Source organism: Aythya fuligula, chromosome 6 (assembly GCF_009819795.1).
Source record: "Aythya fuligula isolate bAytFul2 chromosome 6, bAytFul2.pri, whole genome shotgun sequence".
In the NCBI taxonomy this organism is placed as follows: Eukaryota; Metazoa; Chordata; class Aves; order Anseriformes; family Anatidae; genus Aythya; species Aythya fuligula.
Genome location: NC_045564.1, coordinates 15,779,621 through 15,806,981, shown reverse-complemented (window position 1 = coordinate 15,806,981; position 27,361 = coordinate 15,779,621). Strand labels below are relative to the sequence as shown.

At 40.4% G+C, this 27,361-nt stretch overlaps 1 protein-coding gene across 1 annotated transcript in view; it reads right to left on the bottom strand.

Annotated features, from left to right (window-relative positions):
- Positions 1 to 27,361, bottom strand: part of LOC116490632 (titin-like) — a 244,166-nt gene that overhangs the window by 18,206 nt on the left and 198,599 nt on the right. The window contains 14 exon segments of the mRNA XM_032190013.1: positions 57 to 2,123; positions 2,211 to 2,510; positions 2,605 to 2,892; positions 3,700 to 3,996; positions 4,096 to 5,862; positions 5,970 to 6,275; positions 6,432 to 6,734; positions 6,831 to 7,130; positions 7,217 to 7,504; positions 7,967 to 8,263; positions 8,419 to 8,721; positions 8,822 to 9,409; positions 9,512 to 9,808; positions 10,152 to 27,257. Of these exon segments, the coding sequence (XP_032045904.1) occupies positions 57 to 2,123; positions 2,211 to 2,510; positions 2,605 to 2,892; positions 3,700 to 3,996; positions 4,096 to 5,862; positions 5,970 to 6,275; positions 6,432 to 6,734; positions 6,831 to 7,130; positions 7,217 to 7,504; positions 7,967 to 8,263; positions 8,419 to 8,721; positions 8,822 to 9,409; positions 9,512 to 9,808; positions 10,152 to 27,257 (24,507 nt within the window).

The following is a 27,361-nucleotide window of genomic DNA, read 5'->3' as shown; positions in this document are numbered from 1 at the left end:
ACAAATACTTACAGTAGTCTGAGGAAAACAACAGATTTTAAAAAAGTTTCACTTACCAAATGGATGCTCAGCTACCACAGTTTTTGATTCAAGGGGTTTGCTGACACCAAATCTGTTTTCTGAGCTTATTCGAAAACTGTACTCCTGGTATTTTGTAAGATGAGTGACTTTGATCTGTGTACGTTTTACACTGGAATTTACCAGTTGCCATGCTGTTGTTCCAGATTCACGTTTCTCTACAATGTAGTTTGTAATGTCACTGCCACCATCATCTTCAGGTTCTTTCCAGGTCAGCACACAGGATTCAGAAGAGACAGATGATATTTCAATTGGGCCAGTGACTGGACCTGGCCTTCCTATGACTACCACTGTGACAGTAAATGTTTTCACACCAGCGGTATTTTCAAGTGTGAGGTAGTACTTCCCAGAGTCACCTCTCATACTGTCCTTTACAGTAAGTGTTGTTCTGTCTTTTGTTGTCTTGATGGTCACTCTCTCAGTTTCCTTCAACCTCATCTCCTCAAGTTTCCATGTCACTTTTGGAGCTGGGCGGCCACTAATAGGTATATCAATAGTAAAGGTGCTTCCAGCCTTGCATGTTATGAGCTGTCTGCTTATTTCACTGAGATCTGCTGTTGGTTCAATTTGTGGCTCCTTAATGATAACAGAAGAGAAAGCTTCTCTTGGCTCACTGTAGCCAGCATCATTCCTGGCCTTGACCCGGAACTCATATTCAGTGTTCTCCACCAGGCCTTCAACAGTGAAAGTAAGTTGTTTTGTTTGACCAGCTTCAATCCAGTAGTCAGATCCTTTTTGTTTCATTTCAAGAAGGTATCCAGTAACACGACTACCACCATCATGGTCAGGTTTAAGCCATGCTAAAACTACAGAAGATTTAGTTGTATCAACAATATCTAGTCTCTTAGGTGGAGCAGGTTCTTCAGTGGCTATAATTGGTTCCGTCAGTTCACAGGGTTCACCTACACCATATTCATTTTCTGCCGACACTCGGTAGTAATACGGGACACCTTCTGCTAGATCAGTGACCTTAAAGATTTGTCGAGTGCATTTTGAACTCACCACTTGCCAGCTACGACGGCTTGCTTCCCGTTTTTCCACAATGTAGTGATGGATACGTGAACCTCCATCCAAAACAGGAGCATCCCACATTAAAGTAATAGATCCTCGAGTCACATCCTTAAATGTAATAGGACCAGGTGGACCAGGAGTGTCCAAAACTTTGACAGTGAATGTAATTGACTTACTTCCACTGTTGTTTTCCACAGTAAAGACATACTTGCCAGCATCATTTCTATTGCATTCCTCCACAGTCAATGTGCTGAATGAATCAGTTGTTTGAATGTCAGCACGCAAGCTAAGATTTGCATCTGCTTTGGACCACACAGCAGTAGGAACAGGCTTTCCAGAGAAGGCAATAAACAGACGAATGCTTGCACCTGCTCGTACAATATGAGTCTGCTTGAAGTTTGCATCAATATCAATTTCAGGTGCAGAAAGCCTGTCCACAGTTTGGACTGAAGCAGGAACTTCACAGCTTTCTCCTTTTCCAGCACCATTGACAGCACTAACTCTGAATTTATAGTGTTCTCCTGCCTCCAAATCAACAACAGTATATTTAGTAGCAAGAACGGTCTCCGCATTGACTTTCTGCCACGCTTCTAGGTCAGCTTTGCACATCTCAATAATGTACCCAATTATTTCCATACCTCCATCAAAAACTGGCTTGGTCCACTCTAAGCTTACACTAGTCTTTGATGTATCTGTCACCTTTACAACATTAGGAGCACTTGGTGGGCTCACGGGTTCTCTACATTTAATCAGCTTTGAAGCATCACTTGGAGGTCCAACTCCTGCAGCATTTTCAGCCATGACACGAAATTCATACTCATTGCCTTCAATAAGGCCAGTTACTCTGTATCTGTTCTCAGCAATGGGCCTCTTACTGGATACTTTAACCCAGCGCATGCTCTTCTTTTCTCTCCTTTCTAGAATATACTCATTTATCTCACTTCCACCATCTGAATTTGGTCTTGCCCATGTGAGTGTGATACTGTCTCCTGTTACATTCGTGGGCTCTGGAGTTCCTGGGGCATCAGGAAGAGCTAAAATAAAAATAAAAAGAAAAACATCATTAGAAATGCAAAATGTTAACTCAACAGTTACTTCTACAGAATGAGACGGAAACTTACTGTAAGGTATTTGTGCTGTAACTGGATCAGACTCCAGTGGTCTGCCAACTCCAAATTTGTTTACTGCAGAGACACGGAACTGATACTCATTGCCCTTTATTAATTTAAGTGCAGTGTAGCTGCAAGCTTCACACTTGTCTTCAACTAATGCCCAAGCAATCCTGCTGGTTTCACGTTTTTCAATTATGTAGTGGGAAATAGAAGCACAACCATCATTAGTGGGAGGTTCCCACCATAATGTCACTTTTTCTCCAGTAATGTTTGTGAATCGTATTGGTCCACCAACTTTTCCTGGTGTATCTGCAAAATTAAAGGTTTAGAATTAAAATTTGCTGGCACTTAGATTAAAATTCTATTAAAAAAAAATAGAGACTGAAAGTGTTTGGTGCAGTACCTTGTATTCTGAATGTAATATCTTCTCGTTTAGTTCCTGATGCATTTTTGGCTTCTACTGTGTACACTCCACGATGATCCCGAGTTGCATCTCTAATGAAAATTGTGCTATATCCAATAGCTGTAGTTATTTCTATACTCATTGTTTTTTCAATCTCCTTACCATCTTTAAACCATGTCACCTTAGGTACTGGACGTCCTTTGATTAAAGCTTTAAGTCTAATGCTCTCTCCAGCTTTAACAGTAAGGCCTTCAAAGTGCTCAGGGCCAAATTCAATTGTTGGAGCAACTAAAAAAGGAAAACATAAATCAATTCTCATATAGCTAAGTAATTTTTCCTGATACTATTTTAAACACAGTAATTATAAACGATTGTTGTATAAAGAATTATGACCTGTAAACTTATTTTTCCTGTTAGCAATCCGTGCAGCGGATTACCATAGGTGAAATACATTAATGTTTGTTGTTACAGCATGTTAAGCTGAGTCAAATTTTCATTTCTAAATTACTCAGTGCATCAGATTATTAGTCTATTATTCCTTTCCAACTTTTCTGTTGCTTCTTATCCAACACATGTGGAGTGCCATGACTTTAAGCAAAAGTATCTGGAAACTCTTATTTCCCTGGACAGGTTTAAATTACTCTGGATACCTTCCTGAAGGTCACAATCATCAGAAACTTTGGAAAGGAAAACTACAGGGCCACCATCCAGAATAACTATCTCTGCCAAGTCCGAGAGTACATGATATGAACTGTTAAAGTTGCCACAGAGTAACAAAACCATAACTACATCAAAACATATTGTAGGATGATATTTCATTTTCAAATAAATCCCAGCAAAATTCTATTTATAAGACAAAAAGAAGTCTATTAGTACATTGAATAAAAAATTACTGCTTTACTCTAATATAGCAATTGGTTACCTATGTCTACAAGATTTAGGTCTTAAATTTAGCTCCTCCCATCTTGCACTCAAACAGAAGTGATTCTGAGTTGGCTGGAAGAGCAGTCATGGATTCCTCCCACTTTGGCCCACATCTTCCAGAAGCTCTAGTTGGCTTCAGTACCCAAATACAATCATATTAAGAAATCTTACCATTTTCATCTCTGGTCATGATATAGCCTGAAGACTGTGAAGGTGGGCTAATTGTGCCAACAGCATTTCTTGCAAGAACTCTGAATTCATATCGGTCACCTGGACTGAGTCCTGTAACTGTATATTGGCATTCACTGACATCAGTAAAGTTGCATCGGAGCCAACGGTCTTCACTTCCTTGCCGCTTCTCAATACTGTAGGCCACAATCTTACTGCCTCCATCACGCAGTGGGGGGGTCCATTTAAGAGTGACTGTTTCCCTGGTGACATCAATGTAATCAGGAGTACCAGGTGGGTCTGGAAAAATAAAATAAAATAATTTATTTCTATTACTGTTCACCATAGTCTACAGAACCAGAATTTTCTTGGGTGAAGTGTGACTGGTCATTCACTCACCTACTGGAGAAACTGCCAAAGTAAACTTGCTTGGTTCACTAGCTCGGCTTAGACCAGCAGTGTTTTCTGCATATACTTGGAACTGGTAATCCAGGCCTTCAAGCAGTCCAGTAATTCTGTATTCTCTGTTAGATATTAATGCAACATTAACCTTCTGCCACAAAATACTGTTTCTTTCCTTCTTTTCAACATGGTATCCAATAATCTCCGAGCCGCCATCATAAACAGGAGCATCCCAAGCTATGGTCATTCCATCAGCAGTTACATTGTATACAACAGGCTTGCCTGGGGCACCTGGTGGTCTAAATTGATGCTTTGCCACAACGTCTGCTGAGACAAGAGGTGGGCTTACTCCGTATCTGTTTTCCGCACGAACTCTAAACTGATATTCAGTGTCCTTAACAAGGTTTGGTACTTTGAAAGTTGTTCTAGCAGCACTCGAGCACACCAGCTTCCAGTTCATTTGTGAAGTTTCTCTTTTCTCAATACTGTAGCCAGTAATTTCTCCTCCACCATCATCTTCAGGAGCTTCCCATGACAAAACTACACTATCTGCTTTGATTTCATCTAGTCTTAAAGGTCCTTTTGGCTTAGATGGAGGACCAAGAGTGATGACAGTGATTGGAAATGTTTTTCTGCAGATGACATTATCAAGAATCAAAGTATATTTGCCGCCGTGTTCCTTTTTCACATTCTTGATACTTAAGGTTATCTTGTTTTCAGTTTTCTTGAAACGAAGCTGTTCAGTTTCTTTAAGAGGGAGGTTGTCCTTGAGCCAGCTCATTGATGGCTTAGGTTTACCTTTATAGGGCAATTCAATATGCAGGTTATGTCCAATTCTTACAGCAATTTGACCTCCAGGAATGTCAGAAAGGTCAGCTTCAGGTGTTATTGTATGTTCTTTCACTGTAATGGGTCCAACCATAACACTATCACTCATGCCCTTTTCATTTTTTGCAAAAACTCTGAATTCCATGACAGAAAGTTCTTTAAGTTTTTCAACTTCAAATTCACAGCTCTTGCTTGTGCCTGCATATGTCCATTCTTTTTCTTCCTGCAGCTTCTTTTCAATAACATAGTCTGATATAATGCTACCACCGTCATAGTCAGGTTTGCTCCACTGCAGTTTAACAGACGTCTTTGTAGAATCTTTCATGGCTAGGTCTTTTATAGGTCCAGGTACGTCTGCAGCTTTCACTGGTTCAGACGTCTCACAAGGTTCACCCAGTCCAATTTCATTTTCAGCAAGAACACGGAAGAAGAATGCAGTCTTTTCTGACAGGTTAGTTAGCTTAAAAGTGGTATGAGAACACTTTGTTGTTACAGTTGACCAGGCCCTCTTTGCAGCATCTCTTTTTTCCACAACATAATTTGTTATTTCAGAACCACCATTAATGAGAGGTGGCTCCCATACTAGTGTAACTGTTCCACGAGAAACATGCTTAAGCTGTAGCTTCTGGCAGGCAGATGGTGTGTCAAGTACTTTTACATTCACAAATGACGATTTCGGTTCTCCAACTCCATTTTCAATTGTAAGAACATATTTTCCTGTATCATTTCGAGTAACTTGAGGAATAGTAAGTAACGTAGATGATTCTGTGTTCTGGATGATATATCTTTCATCAGTCCCAAGATTCTTGTCACCTTTTCTCCATGTGACAGTTGGAGGAGGTCTTCCTTTGAATGGAATTGTTATTTGCACATCTTCACCTGCTTTAGCAACGATAGAGGTCCGGAGGGCAACATCCAGATCGATTTCTGGTGCCACTGTGGAAATAAATAAAAATGAATAATGCATATTTGGAATATAAAATAAAAAATGCTTTGAAAAATCAAAACACAGAAAAGTGGTAAGTCACTGAAAGGTACAGTACCAAGAATATCTTTAGCTTGAACAGGTTCTGTCATTTCAATAGGCTCTCCTTGTCCAGCAGAATTTATAGCAGACACACGGAAATAATAATTAACACTTGGCTGAAGGTGGGATACAACATACTCAGTCGTTCTCACTTCTCCTTTAGTGCTGACTACAGTCCATTCTTGCTCTTCACCCTCCCTTTTCTCAACCACATAGCTTGTAACTGGACTTCCTCCATCATAGGCAGGTTTAATCCAGCCAAGGGTGACAGATGTCTTCGTTGTATCCACAACCCTCAACTTTGTTGGTGAGCCTGGTTTATCTGTAAGTTATAGTTTAAGAAAAAAAATATCAAAAACATATTAATAATAAAAAGGAAAAAAATAAATCTGTCTCAGTTACATTTATGCAAGCCACCCTAATTGCTCGCTGTCCATTGATCTCTAACCAATTAGATATATTGCAGATTGTCTCTTACCAACAGGATCTGCAGCTTTGTAGAAGTCAGAAGCTTCAGAGAATGGACCTTGTCCAGCTGCATTGACAGCACAAACTCTGAAATGATATTCGCTATTTTCAGTCAGACCTGTTACTTTCTGTCTGGTGTCACGAATGGTTTCTTTAGTAACCTTGAACCAACTAAGACTTTTCTTGTCACGTTTCTCAAGAAAATATCCTGATATTTCATTGCCTCCATCAACAGTGGGCCTATTCCAGACAACAGTCATAGAATTCTTGGTTATCATTGTGACTTCTGGTACACTAGGTGGTCCAGGTGCAACTGAAATAAAAATACATATATATTAGTTGATCAATACCATGTACAAATAATACACAAGATGATTCGGTTCTATTAGCTATTTTAAATGTTTCTTACCAAACGAATTTTTGGCTATAACTGGTTCAGACTCCAGTGAATCACCAACTCCAAACTTGTTCACACCACGGACACGGAACACATACTCATTTCCTTTGATGAGTTTTGTTGTAGTTACAATACACCCCTCCAGTTTTTCAGAAATTAAAGACCATACAACCCGACTTGTCTCCCGCTTTTCAACAACATAGTGTGTTACAGGTGCACCACCATCATCTGCTGGAGGGTCCCACATTACTGTAATCTTTTCAGCAGTGACTGTCTTAAACTGTATAGGTCCACTTGGGGGTCCTGGCTTGTCTGTGGAAGGTGCAAGAAATCAGATGTAAGTATTTATTAGTAGATTACTGTTTAATAATGTAGTACAGTCATATCTCAAGACATACCAAGTATTTGTACTCTAACATGGGCTGATGCTGAACCCATGGCATTCTTCAGTTTTAATTCATAAGTTCCACTGTTGAGTCGGGTTGCATCCTTGATGAGTATAGAAGCAAATTCTGTTGTGTTTTCCATTGAGAGTAGTGCACTGGTTTGTACCTCATTGCCATTTTTGAACCATTCAATTGTAGGTACAGGCTTTCCTGAGATGCCTAGTTTTAATGTAACTGAAGTTCCTGCTTTATATTTTACCACTTCTGTATATTCTGGTGGCACATCGATTTCAGGTGCACCTGAAGAAAAAAATAAAGAAACAAACAAACAAACATAGTTATTTTAAACTTGTATTTAATGAAAATAAAATAATAATACTTTTTCTAAGCAATCAGTTACAGGCATTTTATAAATATTGGTTAAAGTAAAGCTAGCATGCATAACTTAAATCAGAATCCTGGAACAAGTTAGAACTAACACTACCGAAAAGGCAACCAAATGTATAAATATTATCACTTTGGCCATGGACTGACTTCCATTGTCAAAATAATAAAAATATCATAAGACTGTAAAAATGCAGATACAGCCAAAGATGCTCATTACAACCATGCCCAAATAGCTCAAAATCATTCAAGCTTAGTAAATCAATCAAGGTAAACTAGCTTTCCATATTAAAAAGGCTCTGGTTCTGCAAAATAGTGCTGCCATTAAGCTTTCTAGTAACATCAAATGATACCATTATATCATTACAAAACACTTACCATATGTATCAACACATGTAATAGGACCCACTACATCTGACGGATTACTAATGGAACCAACGGCATTTTTAGCAAAGACACGGAATTCATAACGAGAATTCTGTGTCAGACCAGATACTGTGAACTGAGTCTCAATAACATTGGTGAAGCTAGCTTTTGTCCATCTGCCATCTGGAAGATCACGTTTTTCTACGATGTATCCAGTGATCTTGCTACCACCATCAAATGCTGGCTTCTTCCATGACAGAGTAATAGCAGTCTTCGAGATATCTGAGACACGAACATTTCTTGGTGGTTCTGCAGTAGGAAATATGAAAGCATTTGTAATAAATAACAGAGTATTTGTAATAAATAACAGCTGTTTTGGCTTCCTGTACAAGACAGAGTATCATGGGGGTTGGGTAAACATTACTTCAGTAGTTGGGTTTCTTTATCTTCTAGAGAATACATACCACAAGCATCAATTGCAAGGACTGGATCAGATGGATGACTTGCTTTTCCAATGCCAGCTGCATTTTCTGCATAAACTCTAAATTCATAGATAAGGCCAGCACTGATGGTGGTGACTTTAAAGTGAGTTGTACGAATGAGGGTCTTGTTAGCCTTCTGCCATAATATACTATTTCTGTCCTTCATTTCCAGGTGGTATCCAATGACTGCACTGCCACCATTAGTGACTGGTTCATGCCATCCAACAGTAATACTCTCTCGAGTGACATTAGTGACCCATGGTGTGGAAGGAGGACCAGGGGTAGCTGACGATATCAAAAGAATTGATTAATTGTTAACAAAATGAGACTTCAAACATCTGAACATTAAAATGTTGATGTACAGTGTGAGAAATGTATTACTTACTGTAAGGAAGCTTGACAACCACACATTGTGAGTCAATGTGATCGCTAATGCCAAAACGGTTCTCAGCTTTGATGCGGAATTGGTATTCTTCTCCTGTTGTAAGCTTCATGACTTTAATAACAGTTCTAGCCACGGTTGCAGACACTTCAGACCAGGCAGCAGTGCTTGTTTCTCTTTTCAGTACAATATAGTTGGTAACTTGACTTCCACCATCATAAGTTGGTGGCTGCCATCTGAGTGTTATACTCTCTTCAGTGATATCACTAAGGACAACAGGACCAACAGGAGGACCTGGTCTATCCAACACAACAATATTAACGAATGACTTTGTGGTGCCACTCGAGTTGGCAGCAGTAATGTCATATCTGCCAGCATCAGCAGCTACGCTTTCTTTAAGGTTAATAATGAAACTTTCTGCTGTAGTTTCGGTGTGAAATCTCATGGTGGGTTTGATTGGGACACCATCTCTTGACAATGTCACCTTTGGCAATGGTTTTCCAGAAACTGGAATTTCAACTTTCAGGTTTGAACCCGCTCGAATATACACAGTATTATGAGGGAAGCCCTTCATGTCAATTTCAGGAGATTCTGAAAAAGAAAATATTTTCAAATCATTAAAAATATTATCTCTTTTGAAGTATGAACCCAATTTATTGTATATAAACTTTTGTCTCATGTCAGGAAGCTTACCTAATTGTTCTTTAACTGTAACAGGGAGCAGTAGTTCCTTAGGATCACTTAAACCTGCTTGGTTTTCTGCAGACACTCTGAAGAAATAGTCAACGTTCTCCTTAAGACCATGGACAACATGATGAGTTGTCTTTACAACTGCACACTTAACCCATTTTTGCTGTCCTTTCTCAAGAGCTTCAATGAGGTAGCTCACAATTCTGCTTCCACCATCATGTTCTGGTTTTAGCCATGAAAGAGAAACACTGTCCTTTGTGACATTTGTTACTCCCAGTTTTTCTGGTGGGCTGGGTTTTTCTGACAACAACAACAACAAAAAAGTTTAACAGCTTAAGCAATATAGGAAGTATTTCCTTTTTATGTTACAATTACATAGGAATGCCACCTGGATTGGGAAAAATATTTTTAATGAATTTGTATATTAGAAACATTTTAAAAACATTTTAAGTAAAATGCAAGCAAAACTTCACATTCAAGCTACTACTTAGCATTTCCTTTTGTAAAACCACAGACATAACCCCCACATATTTACCTTTCTTACAGTTAATAGATTTAACATGTTTTTATATTATTTGGAAATAAACATTTTAGAATATGTATTGCTACATAATATTAAATAATTTTTATTAGTGAAACATACCTGTTATTTTAGTTCCCTCCTTGGTCTCACAAGGCATTCCAACACCATACTCATTTTCTCCAGAAACTCGGAAGTAGTAAATAGCACCTTCTTGTAAATCAGTTACTTTATATGACAGACGATGACAATTATTGGTCACAGTGACCCATGCTTTTTTGCTAGCTTCTCGTTTTTCAATAATGTAGTTCTTCACAGGTGCCCCACCATCATTTTCAGGAACATCCCATGATAACACAGCAGATTCTTTAGTCACATCTTTTGCTGCAATATGAGATGGTGGGCCAGGAGTATCAAGAACTTTGACAACTAAAGTCAAGGTAGCAGTATTGAGGATGTTTTGTAATGTCAATGTATATTTTCCAGAATCATTTCTTGTTGCTTTTTCAATAGTAAGAGATGTGCGATTATCTGAAATATCAATGCTTGCTCGTGTACGGAGATCAGTATCTGGTTTGTTCCATGTTACATTTGGCACTGGTTTGCCTCTGAAAGGAACTGTCATTGTGAATGATTCACCAGCCTTTACAATTAGTGTCTTCCGCATTTCACTATCAATATCAAAAGTAGGTTCCTCCTCTCTTTCTTTTGCCACCTGAGGTTCTGAGATATCACTTGGTTCACTGACACCAATTTTATTGATGGATCTCACCCTAAAGACATACTCAGAGCCTGATGCTAACCCAGTTATTGTGTACTCTGTACCTCTTAAGTTCTGAATAGCAGTTGTCCAGTCAGTTTCATCAATTTTCTTGTATTCAACTGTGTATGCAGTTACTGGAGCACCTCCATCAAATAGTGGTTTTGTCCACCCAATTGTGATACTTGACCTTGTAGAATCCATAATCTTAGGTTTAGATGGGGGAGACGGCAGGAAAATTGGATCTTCTGCACGAATCAATGGTGTGTTTTGACTTGGAAGACTGAGGCCAGCAGCATTTTCTGCATAAACTCGGAATTCATATTCACATCCTTCACGGAGACCAGATGATTTCACTCTTAAATCATAAACTGGCTTTTTGTTTACACGGATCCATCTTAGGCTAGTTTTCTCACGTCTTTCAATTACATAGCCAGAGATCTCATTGCCTCCATCAGTCTCAGGTCTTGCCCAGCACAAAGTGATTGAATCTTTGCTCACACTGGTTATCTCTAAAGATGTAGGTGGACTGGGAACTGTAAATGGGTCTAGGGCTTTGACAGCAACACTTTCTAGAGGCTCACCAACACCATACTTGTTAACTCCCATCACTCTAAAAATATACTCATTACCCTTCAGCAGTTTTGTCACTTTACAGGATGTTGTTCTAAGCTCTCCTTCACAAAGAGTCCATGCAATTCTACTGGTCTCACGTTTTTCTACAATATAATAATCAATATCTGCACCTCCATTTTCTTGAGGGGGTCCCCATGATAAATGACACTTTTCAGCAGTAAGGCCATTTATTTCTAATGGGCCTGCAGGTGGGCCAGGTCTATCAAGTACTTTGCAATTAATTGCCAAAGATCTTGTTCCTGCAATATTTTGTAATGTTAGTACATACTGTCCTGAATCACCTCGGATACAGTCCTTAACAGTTACTGCAGTAGTGTGGTCTGTTGAGGCTATTTCAACTCTAGCTTTTCCCTCAAGCTCTTTGCCATCCTTTGTCCATGAAATCACTGGAATTGGCCGTCCTGCAAAATCGGCATTGACTTTAAACACTTCTCCAGCTTTCACAACTACAACATCTCTGAATTTGACATCCATCATAATTCTTGGAGCCTCTACATCATCTTTTACAGTCACAGGTCCAGTTGTTTCAGACGGCTGACTGAAAAGTCCAGCCGCATTCTTTGCAATCACACGGAATTCATATCGCTGGTCTTCTGTAAGTCCACCTACATCAAAATACGTTTCTTGCACATTAGTAAAATTACACTTTAGCCAGCGACCGTCTGGTATCTCTCTGCGTTCAATAATATATCCTGTTACTTTAGCTCCACCATCATATTCTGGCTTAGTCCATTTCAGTGAGACACATGTTCTTGTAATATTGGTAACTTCTGGTTGACCAGGAGGATCACATGGATCTCTTGCAGCAACTGGTTCACATGATTTACTGCATTTGCCTATGCCTGCAATGTTTTCAGCATATACACGATATTCATATAGCAGTCCTTCATCAAGACCTGTAACTTTCATTTGTGTGTCCGGTATAAGGCTTTTGTTGACTTTTGCCCAAAGAATGCTGCTTCTTTCTTTACGCTCCAAGTGATACCCTAGTACTCTGCTACCTCCATCATTAACTGGTACCTGCCATGTTACAATCATGGAAGTTTTAGTTGCATGTACCACATGAGGAGTTCCAGGTGGTCCTGGAGGCTTAAATGGATACTCTGCCACAACAGATGGAGAATTAGTGTAAGTGCTTTTCCCATACCGATTTTCTGCACAAATACGGAATTGATATTCAGAACCAGTGGTAAGTCGAGCTACTTTAATTGATGTTCTTGCAACTGCTGCAGATACTACATCCCATGTTGTCGTGGTAGTTTCTCGCTTCTCTACAATGTAATTGCTAATATGGCACCCACCGTCATATTCTGGAGGTTTCCAAGACAGAGTTACACTATCAGCACTAACTTCATCAATATGAACATCAATTGGTGGTCCTGGTCTGTCAAGGACAACTACAGTTAATGAAGCTGTTGATGATCCAGCAGTATTTGAAAGATGTAATTCATAATGTCCCAAATCTTCATTTGAAGCTTCCTTAATGAATAGCGAAGTTGAAGTCTTTGATGTCTGAACATTTACCCTGGTTGTCTCTTTTAAGGGATTCCCATCCTTCTTCCAGCTAATGGATGGAAGAGGTCGCCCTCTGAATGGCACTTCAATCTTAAGATCATCTCCAGCTTTCACAGTGTATGTGTTGAAAAGGAGCTCAGCAGATGGCTGGATTTCAATATCTTTTGCAACGACGGGGACACCAAGTTCTCTTGGATCACTTTTTCCTTTTTCATTAATAGCAATCACTCTGAAACTATACTCTTCTCCCAGGCTTAAGCCTGTTATTGTTGCTTCTAATGTTTTCACTTGGGTACATGCACTCCATTTTATACTTCCTTTGGTTTGCATTTCTACTATATAACCAGTAATTTTACTGCCACCATCACTCTCTGGCTTTTCCCATTTAATTGAAGCAGAGTTGCGAGTCACATCAACAAGAATGACCTTTGCAGGTGGAGAAGGTGGTTCAGAAACCTTAATTGGGTCAGATGTTTCTGCTGGTAAGCCAACCCCATATTCATTTACAGCTAGAACACGGAAGTAATAACTACATCCTTCTTGCAGTTGAGTAATTTTGAAGGAATTCTTAGTGCAGTTGCTTGTAACTGAGGCATATGCTTTTCTTGTGGACTCTCGCTTTTCAACTACATAGTTGGTAATTTTAGCTCCACCATCAATAAGTGGTGCTTCCCAGGCTAGTGTTACACAATCTTTTTTCACTTCTCTGATCGTCAGATTTATGGGTGCACTGGGCGTATCAAGCACTCTGACATTAACAAAAGCTGATTTTTTGCCACTGCTGTTCTCTAAAGTTAAATTGTATCTACCACTATCAAATCTATTCACATTGTCAATTACCAGCATTGTATAGGAACTGGTGACTTCAATCTGAGCTCGATCACTAATTGTTCCTTCTGCTTTCTCCCATTTAACTTCAGGTTCTGGTCTTCCTTTGATGGTGACGAACAGACGTAATGTACCACTAGCACGTACAGTAACTACTTTTCTGAGATCTGCATCAAGTTCAATTTCAGGAGGTTCAATCTTGTCTGCTGCTATAACTGCACCAGGTATAGTAGCAGGTTCTCCTACTCCTTCTGAATTGATGGCACAGATGCGGAAGTTATACTCCTGGTTCTCTTTAAGTTTTGTTACAGTGAACTGTTTTGCTTGTAGTCCTGTTGGTGGAGTGCAGGTAGTCCATTCATCAGCAGCTGCTTCTTTTGCTTCTACTACATATCCCTTAACTGGAGCACCACCATCATAAATGGGCTTACTCCAGGCAAGGGAAACTGATGATCTGGAAGTATCTGTAACCTTTGGATTGCTTGGTGGACCTGGTGGATATAATATATCACAAGCACGATAGAAAATGGATGGCTCACTGGGTTCCCCTATACCTGCAGCATTTTCAGCAGAAACCCTAAATTCATAGAAATGCCCATCACTAAGACCTGTTACTCTGAATCGCAAGTCTGTCAGCCTTTTCTTATTACATTTTGTCCACCGGACACCATCTTTGTCTCGTTTTTCAAGTATGTAACCTTCGATTTCAGCACCCCCGTTGTCTTCTGGACGACCCCATGTTACAACCATAGAATCTTTTGTGATTGCTGAAACTTCAGGTGTTGAAGGAGGACCAGGTGGTTTGTATGGATTACGAGCCACAACTGGCTCAGACTCCAAGGGTTCTCCAGTTCCATATTTGTTCACTGCCATTACACGGAAAATGTACTCATTGCCAGCAAGGAGTCTGGTTACTTTGTGGTTAAGAGCCTGCACATCTGTAGCTACTTGTGTCCATGAAAGCCTGCTTGTCTCTCTCTTCTCAATGATATAATGTGAGATACTAGAACCACCATCATGTAAAGGTGGAGACCATGCCAAGTAGCATTTTTCTGCTGTGACACCAGTAACCTTCAAAGGTCCTTCTGGAGGTCCTGGTCTGTCAAGAACTTTTACAGTGATAGGTATAGATTTTGTGCCACCCACATTCCTGAGGTTAAGAGTATAGTGACCTCCATCTACTCTTACACAGTCCTTGACAGTAAGAGTTGTTTTTTGAATGGTAGTTTTAATTTCCATTCTTGCAGTTGCTTCTTCAAGGTCTTTACCATCTTTTGACCACGTAATGTCAGGAATAGGTTTGCCGTGGATATCAGCTTCAAGAGCAAAGGTTTCTCCAGCATGAACAACAATGACATCTTTGTATTTAGGATCCAGTGAAGCCCCCGGTGCTTCAATTTCATCTCTGGCAGTAATGGGCCCTGTACTTTCAGATGGTTCACTCAAGCAACCTGCTGCATTTCTTGCAATTACTCTAAATTCATATCGTTGGTCTTCAACAAGACCACTTACTGTAAATTCCGTTTCTAACACATTTGTAAAGCTAGCTTTCATCCACCGACCATCTGGTAGTTCTTTCTTTTCTACAATATATCCAGTTATTTTGCTTCCACCATCATATTCTGGTTTCTTCCACTTCAGTGTGATATTATTTCTTGTAACAACAATGGCCTCAGGGCGGCCAGGTGGGTCACATGGATCTCGGGCAACAAACAATTCTGATACTTTGCTGACTTTGCCAATGCCAACAATGTTTTCAGCAGAAACTCTGAACTCATATTCAAGACCTTCTTCAAGGCCATCTGTTTTATATTTGGTGTCTGTAATTAGTGACTTGTTCTGTTTTGTCCAAAGAATGCTGTTCTTATCTTTACGTTCAAGATGGTAACCAAGCACTTTGCTTCCTCCATCATTAACTGGTTCATTCCATTGTACAATCATATGGTCCTTGGAAGCTGCTGTTACAAATGGTGTTCCAGGTGGCCCAGGCACCTTGTAGGGGTATTGCACAACAACTGGCTTAGAGTCCAAAGGAGAGCTCTTTCCATATCTATTTTCAGCAGAAATCCTGAACTGGTATTCAGAACCTGTTTTAAGCTTTGTTGATTTGATAGTTGTTCTTGCAACAGTTGCTGACACAATACTCCATGTGGTAGTGCTTGTGTCACGCTTTTCTACTATATAGTTGCTTATCTGACAGCCACCAGTATAATCAGGTGGATCCCATGATAAAATAACAAAGTCTGCACTAACTTCATCAAAGCGCACAGGTCCTCGTGGTGGGCCAGGCTTCTCCAGTACAATGATGCTCAGGTGCTCTGTTGCAGTTCCTGCTGTATTTGATGCTGTTACTGTATATTTACCGAAGTCCTCTTTGTTGCTTTCCTTAATATGTAAGATAGTTGATGTTGATGTATCCTGAATATTTAATCTGGTTGTCTGTTTCAGTGGCTGCTCATCTTTTGTCCAAGTAATAGTAGGTTTTGGTCTACCTATAAATGGTACTTCTACCTTTAGATCTTCTCCAGCCTGTACGCTATATGTATTAAACATCAACTTGAAACTTGGTGCAATTGTCAAGTCTTCAGCTATCACAGGAACTCCAAGTGCTCGGGGATCACTTTTGCCTTTTTCATTGTAGGCAATCACGTGGAATTGATATTCCTGTCCTGGACTCAGACCAGACACAACTGCGCTGCATGTTTTGGTCTCACTAACAACACTCCATTTTTCTGTTCCTTTAAGGAGCATTTCAACAATGTATCCCAAAATTCTGCTACCTCCATCATGTTCAGGTTTTTCCCATGCGAGTGATGCACTTCTCTGAGTCACATCAGTGAGAATTACTTTTCCAGGAGGCAGAGGTGGCTCTGAGGCTTTCACAGCATCTGCGGTTTCAGCTGGAACACCAATTCCAAATTCATTTTCAGCCATGACTCTGAAGTAATAGATTGCTCCTTCTGTAAGATTTTCAACTTTAAAGCTTGTCTTGCCACACTTAGCACTGACATTTGCAAATGCCTTCCTGGTTGACTCACGCTTGTCTATTACATAGTTCTTCACCTTTGCACCACCATCAATAACGGGTGGTTCCCAAGATAATACAGCAGAATCCTTCTTTATATCTTTTACTACTAAGTTTTGTGGTGGCCCTGGTGTGTCTAAGACTTTTACGGTAACAAATGCAGATTTAGAACCACTGCTGTTCTCCAACTTAAGAATGTACTTTCCAGCATCATTTCTATCACAGTTGTCAATTGAGAGTTGTGTGTAGTTTATGCCTTTATCAATTTGAACTTTATCCGTGAATTCACCTTCTTCTCGAGACCACGTGATATCAGGTGTTGGTCGTCCCCTGAATGGTATATGAATCCTTGCAGACCCACCAGCTCTAACCACTATCCCTTTCCTTAGCTCTGAATCAATATCAAGTTCTGGAGCTTCAAGTTTGTCTTCTGGTTTAATAGTACCAGGAACTGATGCAGCCTCTCCTACACCAACCTTGTTGAGAGCACACACTCGTAGTTTATACTCCTGATGTTCAACAAGCTTTGTGATTTCAAATCGAGTAGCACGTACACCTGTCTGTGGAGTAACAAGTGACCATTCATCTTCATCTGCTTTACAGATTTCTACAAGGTATCCTTGGATTTCACAACCACCATCATAAATAGGTTTACTCCAACCAAGTGTAACTGAACTTTTGGTGGTATCTACGACATGGGCATTTGTAGGTGGACCAGGCTTGAATATGGGGTCACAAGCTTTAAAGTAAGGGGAAACTTGGCTTGGCTCACCCACTCCAGCAGCATTTTCAGCTGAAACTCTGAATTCATACTCATGATCCTCTGCTAATCCTGTAACTCTTAATCGCAAATCTGTAATTCGCCGTTTATTGCATTTTATCCATCTGATGCCTGCTCGGTCTCTCTTTTCTACAATGTAACCTATGATTTCACTACCTCCATCACTATCTGGTCGGCTCCAGCAGACAGTCATAGAATCCTTTGTGATGTTGGTAATTTCCAAGGCCTTTGGTGGACCAGGAACTACAAATGGATTTTTCATCATTACTGGCACAGATTCTAATGGCTCACCAACCCCATACTTGTTAACTGCCATAATACGGAAAATATATTCATTTCCTTCCAAGAGTTTTGTTACTTTGAGCATTGTAGGTAAAACCTCTGAAGCAACAACAGTCCATGCTAGGCGACTAGTTTCTCTCTTCTCTACAATGTAATGAGAAATATCACTGCCACCATCATGAAGAGGAGGAGCCCATGCCAATGAACATTTTTCAGCTGTAACTCCTGTCACTTGGACAGGCCCCTCAGGAGGGCCTGGCCTGTCCAGGACTTTTACGTTTACTGGTACTGTCTTTGTTCCTGCAACATTAGAAGCTTCTAAAATATACTGTCCACCATCAACTCTAATAGCATCTTTTACAATTATTAATGCACTGAAATCTGTGTTCTTTATTTCACATCTAGCAGTTTCCTCAAGCTCTTTATCTCCTTTGTACCACTTAATAGTTGGTAGTGGCTTTCCGTGAACATCAGCCTCAAGTCTGAATGTATCACCAGCATTTACAACAATTGTGTCTTTGTATTTTGGATCCATTGAAATTCGTGGAAGTTCAACTTCATCCCTTGCTGTTATTGGCCCTGTACTGTCAGAAGGTTTACTTATTGCACCTACAGCATTCTTTGCAATTACTCTAAATTCATACCTTTGGTCTTCAGTAAGCCCTGTTACAGTGAATTGAGTTTCAATGACATTTGTGAAGCTAGCTTTCATCCAGCGACCATCAGGTAAGTCACGTTTCTCTACAATATAACCTATAATTTTACTTCCACCATCATATTCTGGTTTGGTCCACTGTAGAGTAATAGAACTTCTTTTTATTATTATAGCTTCTGGGCGACCTGGAGGATCACATGGGTCACGAGCTACGTAGCACTCAGAAACTTTACTTGTTTTGCCTACACCAACAATATTTTCTGCAGAAACTCTAAATTCATATTCAATTCCTTCTTCAAGGTTAGTTGTCTTGAAACTTGTATCCTGAATAATAGTCTTATTAACTTTAGTCCACAAAATGCTGTTTTTCTCTTTTCTCTCAAGATGGTAGCCCAATACCCTACTGCCACCATCATTTATCGGTTCGTGCCATTGTATGACCATGGAGTCTTTTGTAATCATTGTCACAAATGGTGTGCCAGGAGGTCCTGGTTCTTTGTAGGGGTACTGTGCTACAACTGGTGTAGATTCCAAGGCAAAGCTTTGCCCATACCTGTTCTCAGCAAATATTCTGAACTGATATTCTGAACCAGTTTTTAGTTTAGTCACTTTCAGCGTAGTTCTTGCAACAGTAGCTGAAACTGTTTCCCAAACTGTGGTTGTGGTATCTCTCTTATGAACAACATAGTTGGTGATTTGGCAACCGCCTGTATACACTGGAGGATTCCATGACAGAGTGATACTTTCTGCACTTATTTCATCAAACTTCACAGGTCCTACTGGAGGGTCAGGTTTGTCTAGAGTTATAATTTCAACAGAGGCAGACTTTTGCCCAACAACATTAGCCACAGTGATTTCATAAGTGCCACTGTCCTCTTTGCTAGTTTCTTTAATATTAAGTATAGTGAGATCAGTTGAATCACTAACATTGACTCTTGTTGTCTGCCTTAATTTCTGGCCATCTTTTAGCCAAGTAACAGTTGGTTTAGGTCGACCTGCAATTGGTACTTCTACTTTCAGATCTTGTCCCACTTGGATACTATAACTGTGAAAAGCAGGTCTTACATCTGGTTCAATCACCAGATCTTTGGCAACTATTGGAACAGCAAGGGCTCTAGGATCACTCTTACCCTTTTCGTTTACAGCCATTACTCTAAAAAGATATTCTTCCCCTTGAGTTAGGTTAGTAATAACTGCTTCAAGTGTTTTCACACGAGCACACTCTGACCACTTCTCACTACCCTTTGCCTGCATTTCAACAATATATTGTATGATTTTGCTGCCACCATCATGTTCAGGTTTCGCCCAGCTTAGCGAAACACTGTTTCTTGTGACATCATCCACTGTTATTTTCCCAGGAGGCTGTGGAACTTCAGCAACTTTAACTGGGTCACTGGTTTCTGCAGGGAGGCCAATTCCATATTCATTCTCAGCAGAGATTCTAAAGAAGTAGTAGCAGCCCTCCTGAAGTTGATCTACTTTCCATGAAGTCTTGTGGCAGTTTGTTACAACAGCTGCATATGCCTTTCTTGTCGCTTCACGCTTTTCAATAATGTAATTCTTTATTTTTGCTCCACCATCCAAGAGAGGAGGCTCCCATGAAAGTGTGACAGAGTCTTTAGTGATCTCTCTAATTTTTAAATTAAGAGGTGCACTTGGGGTATCCAGTACTCTTACACTGACAAAGGCAGACTTTGTTCCACTGCTGTTTTCTAAAGTCAGAGTATATTTTCCAGTATCAAATCTGTTAACATTGTCTAGAACAAGGGAAGTAAAGCTGCTAGTGGTGTCTATAATAGCTGCTTCTCTGATCTCACCATCCATTTTACCCCATTTTACTTCAGGTGTTGGACGACCTCTGATGGGAACAAACAGTCTTAAGGAACCTCCTGCACGCACATTTACAATCTTCCTTAATTCCATGTCAAGGTCAAGGTCTGGTGCCTCCATCTTTTCTTCCACAATAACAGAACCAGGAACATCTGCATGCTCTCCAACTCCTACTTTATTAACTGCACAGATGCGGAATTTGTATTCATGTTTTTCTACTAGTTTTTCTACTTCCATATGGGTATTCTTAATTCCAGTTGGAGGGGTACAAATTGCCCATTCACCATCACTTACATCACATTTTTCCACAATGTATCCCTGAATTTCAGAGCCACCATCATAGATAGGTTTGCCCCACGAGAGGAAAACTGATGATCTTGTAACATCCATGACTTTAGGATTATTGGGTGGTCCTGGCTTGTAAATAGGATCACATGCCTTATAGTAAGTGGAAGGCAGGCTTGGTTCACTAAGACCAGCAGCATTTTCAGCTGAAACTCTGTATTCATAATCATGATTTTCTATCAGTCCAGTCACTCTATATCGCAGTTCACTTATCAGGCGTTTGTTACATCTTGTCCAGCGAATACCTTCCTTATCTCGTTTTTCAAGGATGTAGCCCAGGATTTCACTACCTCCATCTGAAGCTGGTCTTTCCCATACAACTATCATAGAATCCTTGGTAATTGCGGTGACTTCTGGTGCCTTCGGTGGAAGTGGCACTACAAATGGGTTCTTTGCAAGTACTGGTTCAGACTCAAGAGGTTCACCAACACCATATTTATTTACTGCCATGATGCGGAAAACATACTCATTTCCTTCTAAAAGTTTAGTAACTTTGCAGTTAAGGGTCTGCACATTTGAATCAACAACAGTCCAAACCAGGCGACTGGTTTCCCTTTTTTCCACAACATAGTGTGAAATATCACTACCACCATCTTGTAGTGGAGGTTTCCATGACAGCATGCATTTTTCAGCAGTAACACCTGTAATCTCAACAGGTCCCTCTGGTGGTCCAGGTCTATCAAGAACTTTGACATTAACAGGAACTTTCTTTTCACCTGCAACATTCTTTGCCAACAGTATATACTGACCACTGTCAACTCTAATGGCTTCCTTCACACTAAGACTTGTTGCAAAATCAGTACTTTTAATTTCCATATGAGCAGTATTTGTCAGTTCACGATCACCTTTTAGCCACTGAATGGAAGGTATTGGTTTCCCATGTACATCGGCTTCAAGCTTGAATGACTCACCAGCATGTACTACAATTGTGTCTTTGTATTTTGGATCCATACTTATGTGAGGTGGTTCTACTTCATCTCTTGCTGTAATGGCACCTGAACTCTCAGATGGTTCACTGAAAATACCTGCAGCATTTCGTGCTATAACACGGAACTCATACCTCTGGTTTTCAACCAGACCAGTTACTTCAAAGTGGGTATCAATGACATTTGTGAAACTTGCTTTCATCCAGCGACCATCAGGTAGCTCCTTCTTTTCAACAACATAGCCTGTGATCTTACTTCCACCATCATATACAGGTTTCTTCCACTGAAGTGTTATTGAGCTTCTTGTGACAATTATAGGTTCTGGGCGACCAGGAGGGTCACATGGGTCATGTGCGGTATAGCATTCAGATGCTCTACTTGCTTTTCCAATGCCCACTATGTTTTCTGCATAAACTCTGAATTCATATTCAAGACCTTCCTCAAGGCCAGTTGTCTTAAATTTGGTATCTGGAATAGGTGTTTTATTCAGTTTAGCCCACAAAATGCTATTTCTTTCTTTGCGCTCCAAGTGATAACCAATGATCTTGCTACCACCGTCATTGACTGGTTCATTCCATTGTACCACCATACTGTCCTTTGAAACACTTGTTACAAAAGGTGTTCCAGGTGGACCAGGAACTTTAAATGGGTATTGGGCTACAATCGGCTCTGAAGTAAGATATGTACTCTTCCCATATCTGTTCTCAGCTGTGATTCTGAACTGGTATTCACAGCCAGTCTTTAACCGACATGCTTTTATGGTTGTTCTTGCAACAGTAGCTGACACAATCTGCCAAGTGGTGGTGGATGTGTCTCTTTTTTCAACGATATAATTATTGATAGAGCTACCACCATCATACTTGGGTGGCTCCCAGGATATGGTAATACTATCTGCTGTTACTTCATCTACTTTAACTGGGCCAGTTGGAGGTCCTGGTTTGTCAAGGACAACAATATTTAGGGTCTCAGTTGCTTCACCTGCAGAATTTGTAAGTTTAACTAAATATGCTCCCACATCTTCTTTGCATGCTTCTTTTATTGTTAACACTGTGGTATTTTCTGAACTTTCAGCATTTACTCTGGTAGTTTGCTTCAATGCCACATTATCTTTATGCCAAAACACTGCTGGTTTGGGCCGACCAACAAAAGGAACATCAACCTTTAAGTCCTCTCCTGCTAGAACACTGAAAGTGGTAAATAGTAGTTTGAAAGCTGGTGGAATCACAAGATCTTTTGCAACAACAGGTATACCCAGCTGGCGAGGATCACTGATACCTTTTTCATTCTGAGCTGAAACACGGAAGGTGTATTCTTCACCTTGAATCAATCCTGTGATAGTGGCTTCAGTAACTTTTACAGTAGCACAAGTTGACCACTTTTCACTGCCTTTGCTTTGCATTTCTACAATGTAGCCCAGAATTCTGCTACCGCCATCATGTTCAGGTTTTTCCCAAGATAAGGACACACTATTTCTTGTCACATCTAACAAGGTTATCTTCCCTGGTGGAAGTGGTCTTTCTGATACTTTTACTGATTCTGAAGTTTCAACTGGAAGGCCTATTCCATACTCATTTTCAGCTAGGACTCTGAAGTAGTAGTTGCAGCCTTCTTGTAATGAATCGACTTTCCAGCTGGTCTTGTGGCAATTGGCATTAACAGTTGAATAAGCTTTTCTTGTTGATTCACGCTTTTCAACAATATAGTTTTTAATTTTAGAGCCACCATCTATGAGAGGAGGCTCCCATGTGAGTGTAACAGATGATTTTGTAACTTCTTTTATTTTCAAATCTTGAGGTGCCCCTGGGGTATCAAGAACTCTGACATTCACAAATGCTGACTTACTACCTGAGCTGTTTTCAATTGTCAGCATGTATTTGCCACTATCAAATCTATTTACATTTTCAATAATAAGCAGAGTATAAGAGCTTGTTGATTCAATGCTTGCTCTATCCAAAGATTCCCCCTGTTCTCTTGTCCATTTTACTTCAGGTGCTGGTCTTCCTTTAATTGGGACAAAGAGTCTTAGAGTACAGCAGGCCCTAATAGTTACAACTTTACGTAGTTCTGCGTCAAGTTCGATCTCTGGAGGTAGCAGTCTTTCTTCAGCTTTTGGAGTCCCAGGAACAAGAGCAGGTTCTCCAAGACCTTCAGAGTTCATAGCATATATCCGGATCTTATACTCTTGGTTTTCTTTTAGGTCAGTGATGGTAAAAGAAGTGGCCTTTAGACCTACTGGTGGAGTTACAATCTTCCATTCATCTTCCTCTGGCAGTGCAATCTCAACCATGTAACCTGTGATCTCTGAACCACCATCATATATTGGTTTGTTCCATGCTATTGTAATAGAGGACCTGCTGCTATCCAGAACACGAGGATTACCTGGGGGACCAGGCTTAAACACAGTATCACAAGCTTTGTAGAACGGACTGGTTGGGCTTGGCTCACTGACTCCAGCAGCATTTTCAGCCATAACTCTGTATTCATATTCATGGCCTTCTGTTAGTCCCGACACCTTATAACGTAAGTCAGTAACAACCCGTTTGTTACATTTTACCCAGCGAAGACCAGCTCTGTCACGACGTTCCACAATGTAGTTAGTTATTGGGCTCCCACCATCAGAATCAGGATGGCCCCAACAGACAACCATAGAATCTTTTGTAATTGCTGTTACTTCAGGTGTTTTAGGTGGATCAGGTGGCACATATGGATTTACTGCAAGAATGGGCTCTGATTCCAGAGGCTCGCCAACTCCATATTTGTTAACAGCCATAACACGGAACACATATTCATTGCCCTTCAACAGCTTAGTAACCTTAAGTTTAGTTAATGGAACTTCTGTGGCTACAGCTGTCCATGCCAATCTACTGGTTTCACGTTTTTCAACCACATAATGGTCAATCTTTGCACCTCCATCATCCAGTGGAGGTAACCATGACAGCACACATTTTTCTGCAGTGACTTCAGACACAGCCAAAGGTCCTTCTGGGGGACCAGGTCTATCAAGAACCTTAACATTGAAGATATGTTTGGCAAAGCCACCAGGATTTGTTGCAGTAAGTGTATAAGCACCGCCATCTCTTCTTGAAGAATCTTTATTGATAAGAACAGTAGAGAAATCTGCTATTTTTATTTCTAATTTTGCTGTGTCTTCAAGCTCTTTTTCTCCTTTTGTCCATGTCATTGATGGTGGAGGGCGACCTGAAACATCAGCCTCAAGTCGGAAAACTTCACCTGCTTTCAGCACTAAGATGTCTTTGTATTTAGCATCCACCCTTATCTTTGGTGCTTCAATGTCATCTCTACAAGTTATTGCATCTGATGGCTCAGAGGGCTGACTGACAGCCCCACCAGCATTCCTAGCAATCACACGGAATTCATAGGCAGCATCTTCTGTCAGACCACTTACAGTGAATTCAGTTTCTAGTATATTGCTGAAATTAGCCTTCAGCCAACGGCCGTTAGGAAGGTCTCGTTTTTCAACAGTGTAGCCAGTTATCTTAAAACCACCATTATATTCTGGTTTAGTCCACTTCAATGTCACTGCATGTCTGGTAATGTTCAGAGGTATTGGCTTACCAGGTGGATCTATTGGGTCTAGAGCAAATACAGGCTCAGATGGCTTGCTTGGCTTACTCTTGCCAGCCAGATTTTCTGCTATAACACGGAATTCATATGCAATGCCATCAGTAAGTCCAGTTGATTTAAAGATATTGCCTGATACCAGCATTTTACTCACAGTCTGCCAAAGAATGCTATTTCGTTCTTTTCTTTCAACATGATAGCCCAGAATGGGGCTTCCACCATCAGTAACTGGCTCATTCCAACTAATGGTCATGGTTTCTTTGGTGACTGCAATCACCTGAGGAGTACCAGGAGGCCCAGGTACCTTAAATGGATAGTTTGCAACGACAGATTCTGAAGTAATGGCTGGACCAATTCCATATCTATTTTGAGCTTTAACTCGGAACTGATACTCTACTCCAGTACTAAGACGAGTAGCTTTAAATATAGTACGTATCACTGTCGTTGCCAATTCAGTCCATGTGGTACTGTCAGTTTGACGCATCTCCACAACATAATTACTTATTGGTACACCTCCATCATTCAAAGGAGGCTGCCATGAAAATGTAACAAAGTCAGATGAAATTTCATCAAACTTGATTGGTCCAGTAGGAGGTCCAGGTATGTCATGAACTTGAACTGTAATAACTTCACTAACTTCTCCAACAATATTTTTAGCTGTCAGTGGATATTGACCACTATCACTTCGTGTACATTCATTAATGGTTAGTATGGTTGCAGTTGCAGTATTTTCATAATTTACTCTTTGTGTTTGCTTAAGTATCTGGTCTTCTTTCTTCCAAGTCACAGTTGGCCTTGGACGACCAAGAACAGGGATTTCAATCTTGATATTGTCACCAGCTTTGGCAATGACTGTTTTCTGGTAGATACCACGGAGGTCAAACTCTGGAAGCATCATTTGCTCCTTGATAATAACTGGTCTGCTTTCTCTTGGGGCACTTCTTCCAGCACTGTTAACTGCCATAACCTGGAAAGTATACTCTTCATTTTCAGTTAGATTCTTCACTACACAGTCCAGTGTTTTTACAGTTGTGATATGTGCCCATTGGTTGGTTCCTTTTCTTTGTGCTTCAATTACATACCCAGTGATCTTACTACCACCATCATGTTCTGGTTTTGGCCAAGCCAGGCTAACTGAGTTTCGTGTCACATCCATAATATTAAGGCTCTCAGGTGGGGATGGTGCCTCAGAAGCTCTTACTGGTTCTGCAGTTTCAGCTGGTTCACCAATACCAAACTCATTTTCAGCCAGCACTCTGAAATAGTATTCACACCCCTCCGCCAAATTAGGAATCCTGAAAGAACACTTCTGGCAGTTGGTTGTGACCGTTGAATATGCTTTCCGAGTTGATTCACGTTTCTCAACAATATAGTTGGTTATACGTGAACCGCCATCTATCAGAGGCATATCCCATTGGAGGGTGATGCTGTCCTTTGTTATTTCTCTAGGCTTAAGGTTTATTGGTGGACCTGGTGTATCCAAGACTTTTACATTTACAAAGCCAGTCTTCTTACCAGCAGCATTTTCAAGAGTCATTACATATTTTCCTGCATCGTATCTGGTGCACTCTGTGACAATCAAGAGTGTAAAAGAGTCTGTATTTTCAATACTGGCACGTCCTTTGAGTGAAACATCATCTTTTGTCCACGTAACTTCTGGAGTTGGACGTCCTCTAATTGGCACAAAAATCCGAATAGTTAACCCAGCTCTAACAACAAGTGTTCTTCTTAGCTCAGCATCTAATTCAAAGTCAGGAATCTCTTCCCGGTCTTTAATTTCCACACTTGGAATTACTGCTGGTTCTCCAACACCTACAGCATTCATGGCAGAGATTCTAAAATTGTATTTGGCTCCTGGCTGCAGATGAGCAACAACAAACTGCGTGATTCTTAAAGCAGTCCCTGTTGTATCTTTTACCCATTCTTCTTCTCCTTCCTTTTGATGCTCCACTATATAGCCAATGATGTCAAGACCACCATCATAATGAGGCTTGCCCCAGGCTAAAGATGCACTTGTCTTTGTAGTGTCAGTCACTCTTGGATTTGCAGGTGGACCTGGTGGGTCTGAAAAGTGAGCAAAAGATAAAGTACCACATTATACAACATCATTACATTACAGGGGAAGTCACTCTTACACTGTCTGAACTTATCCCCCACCCACCATTTGA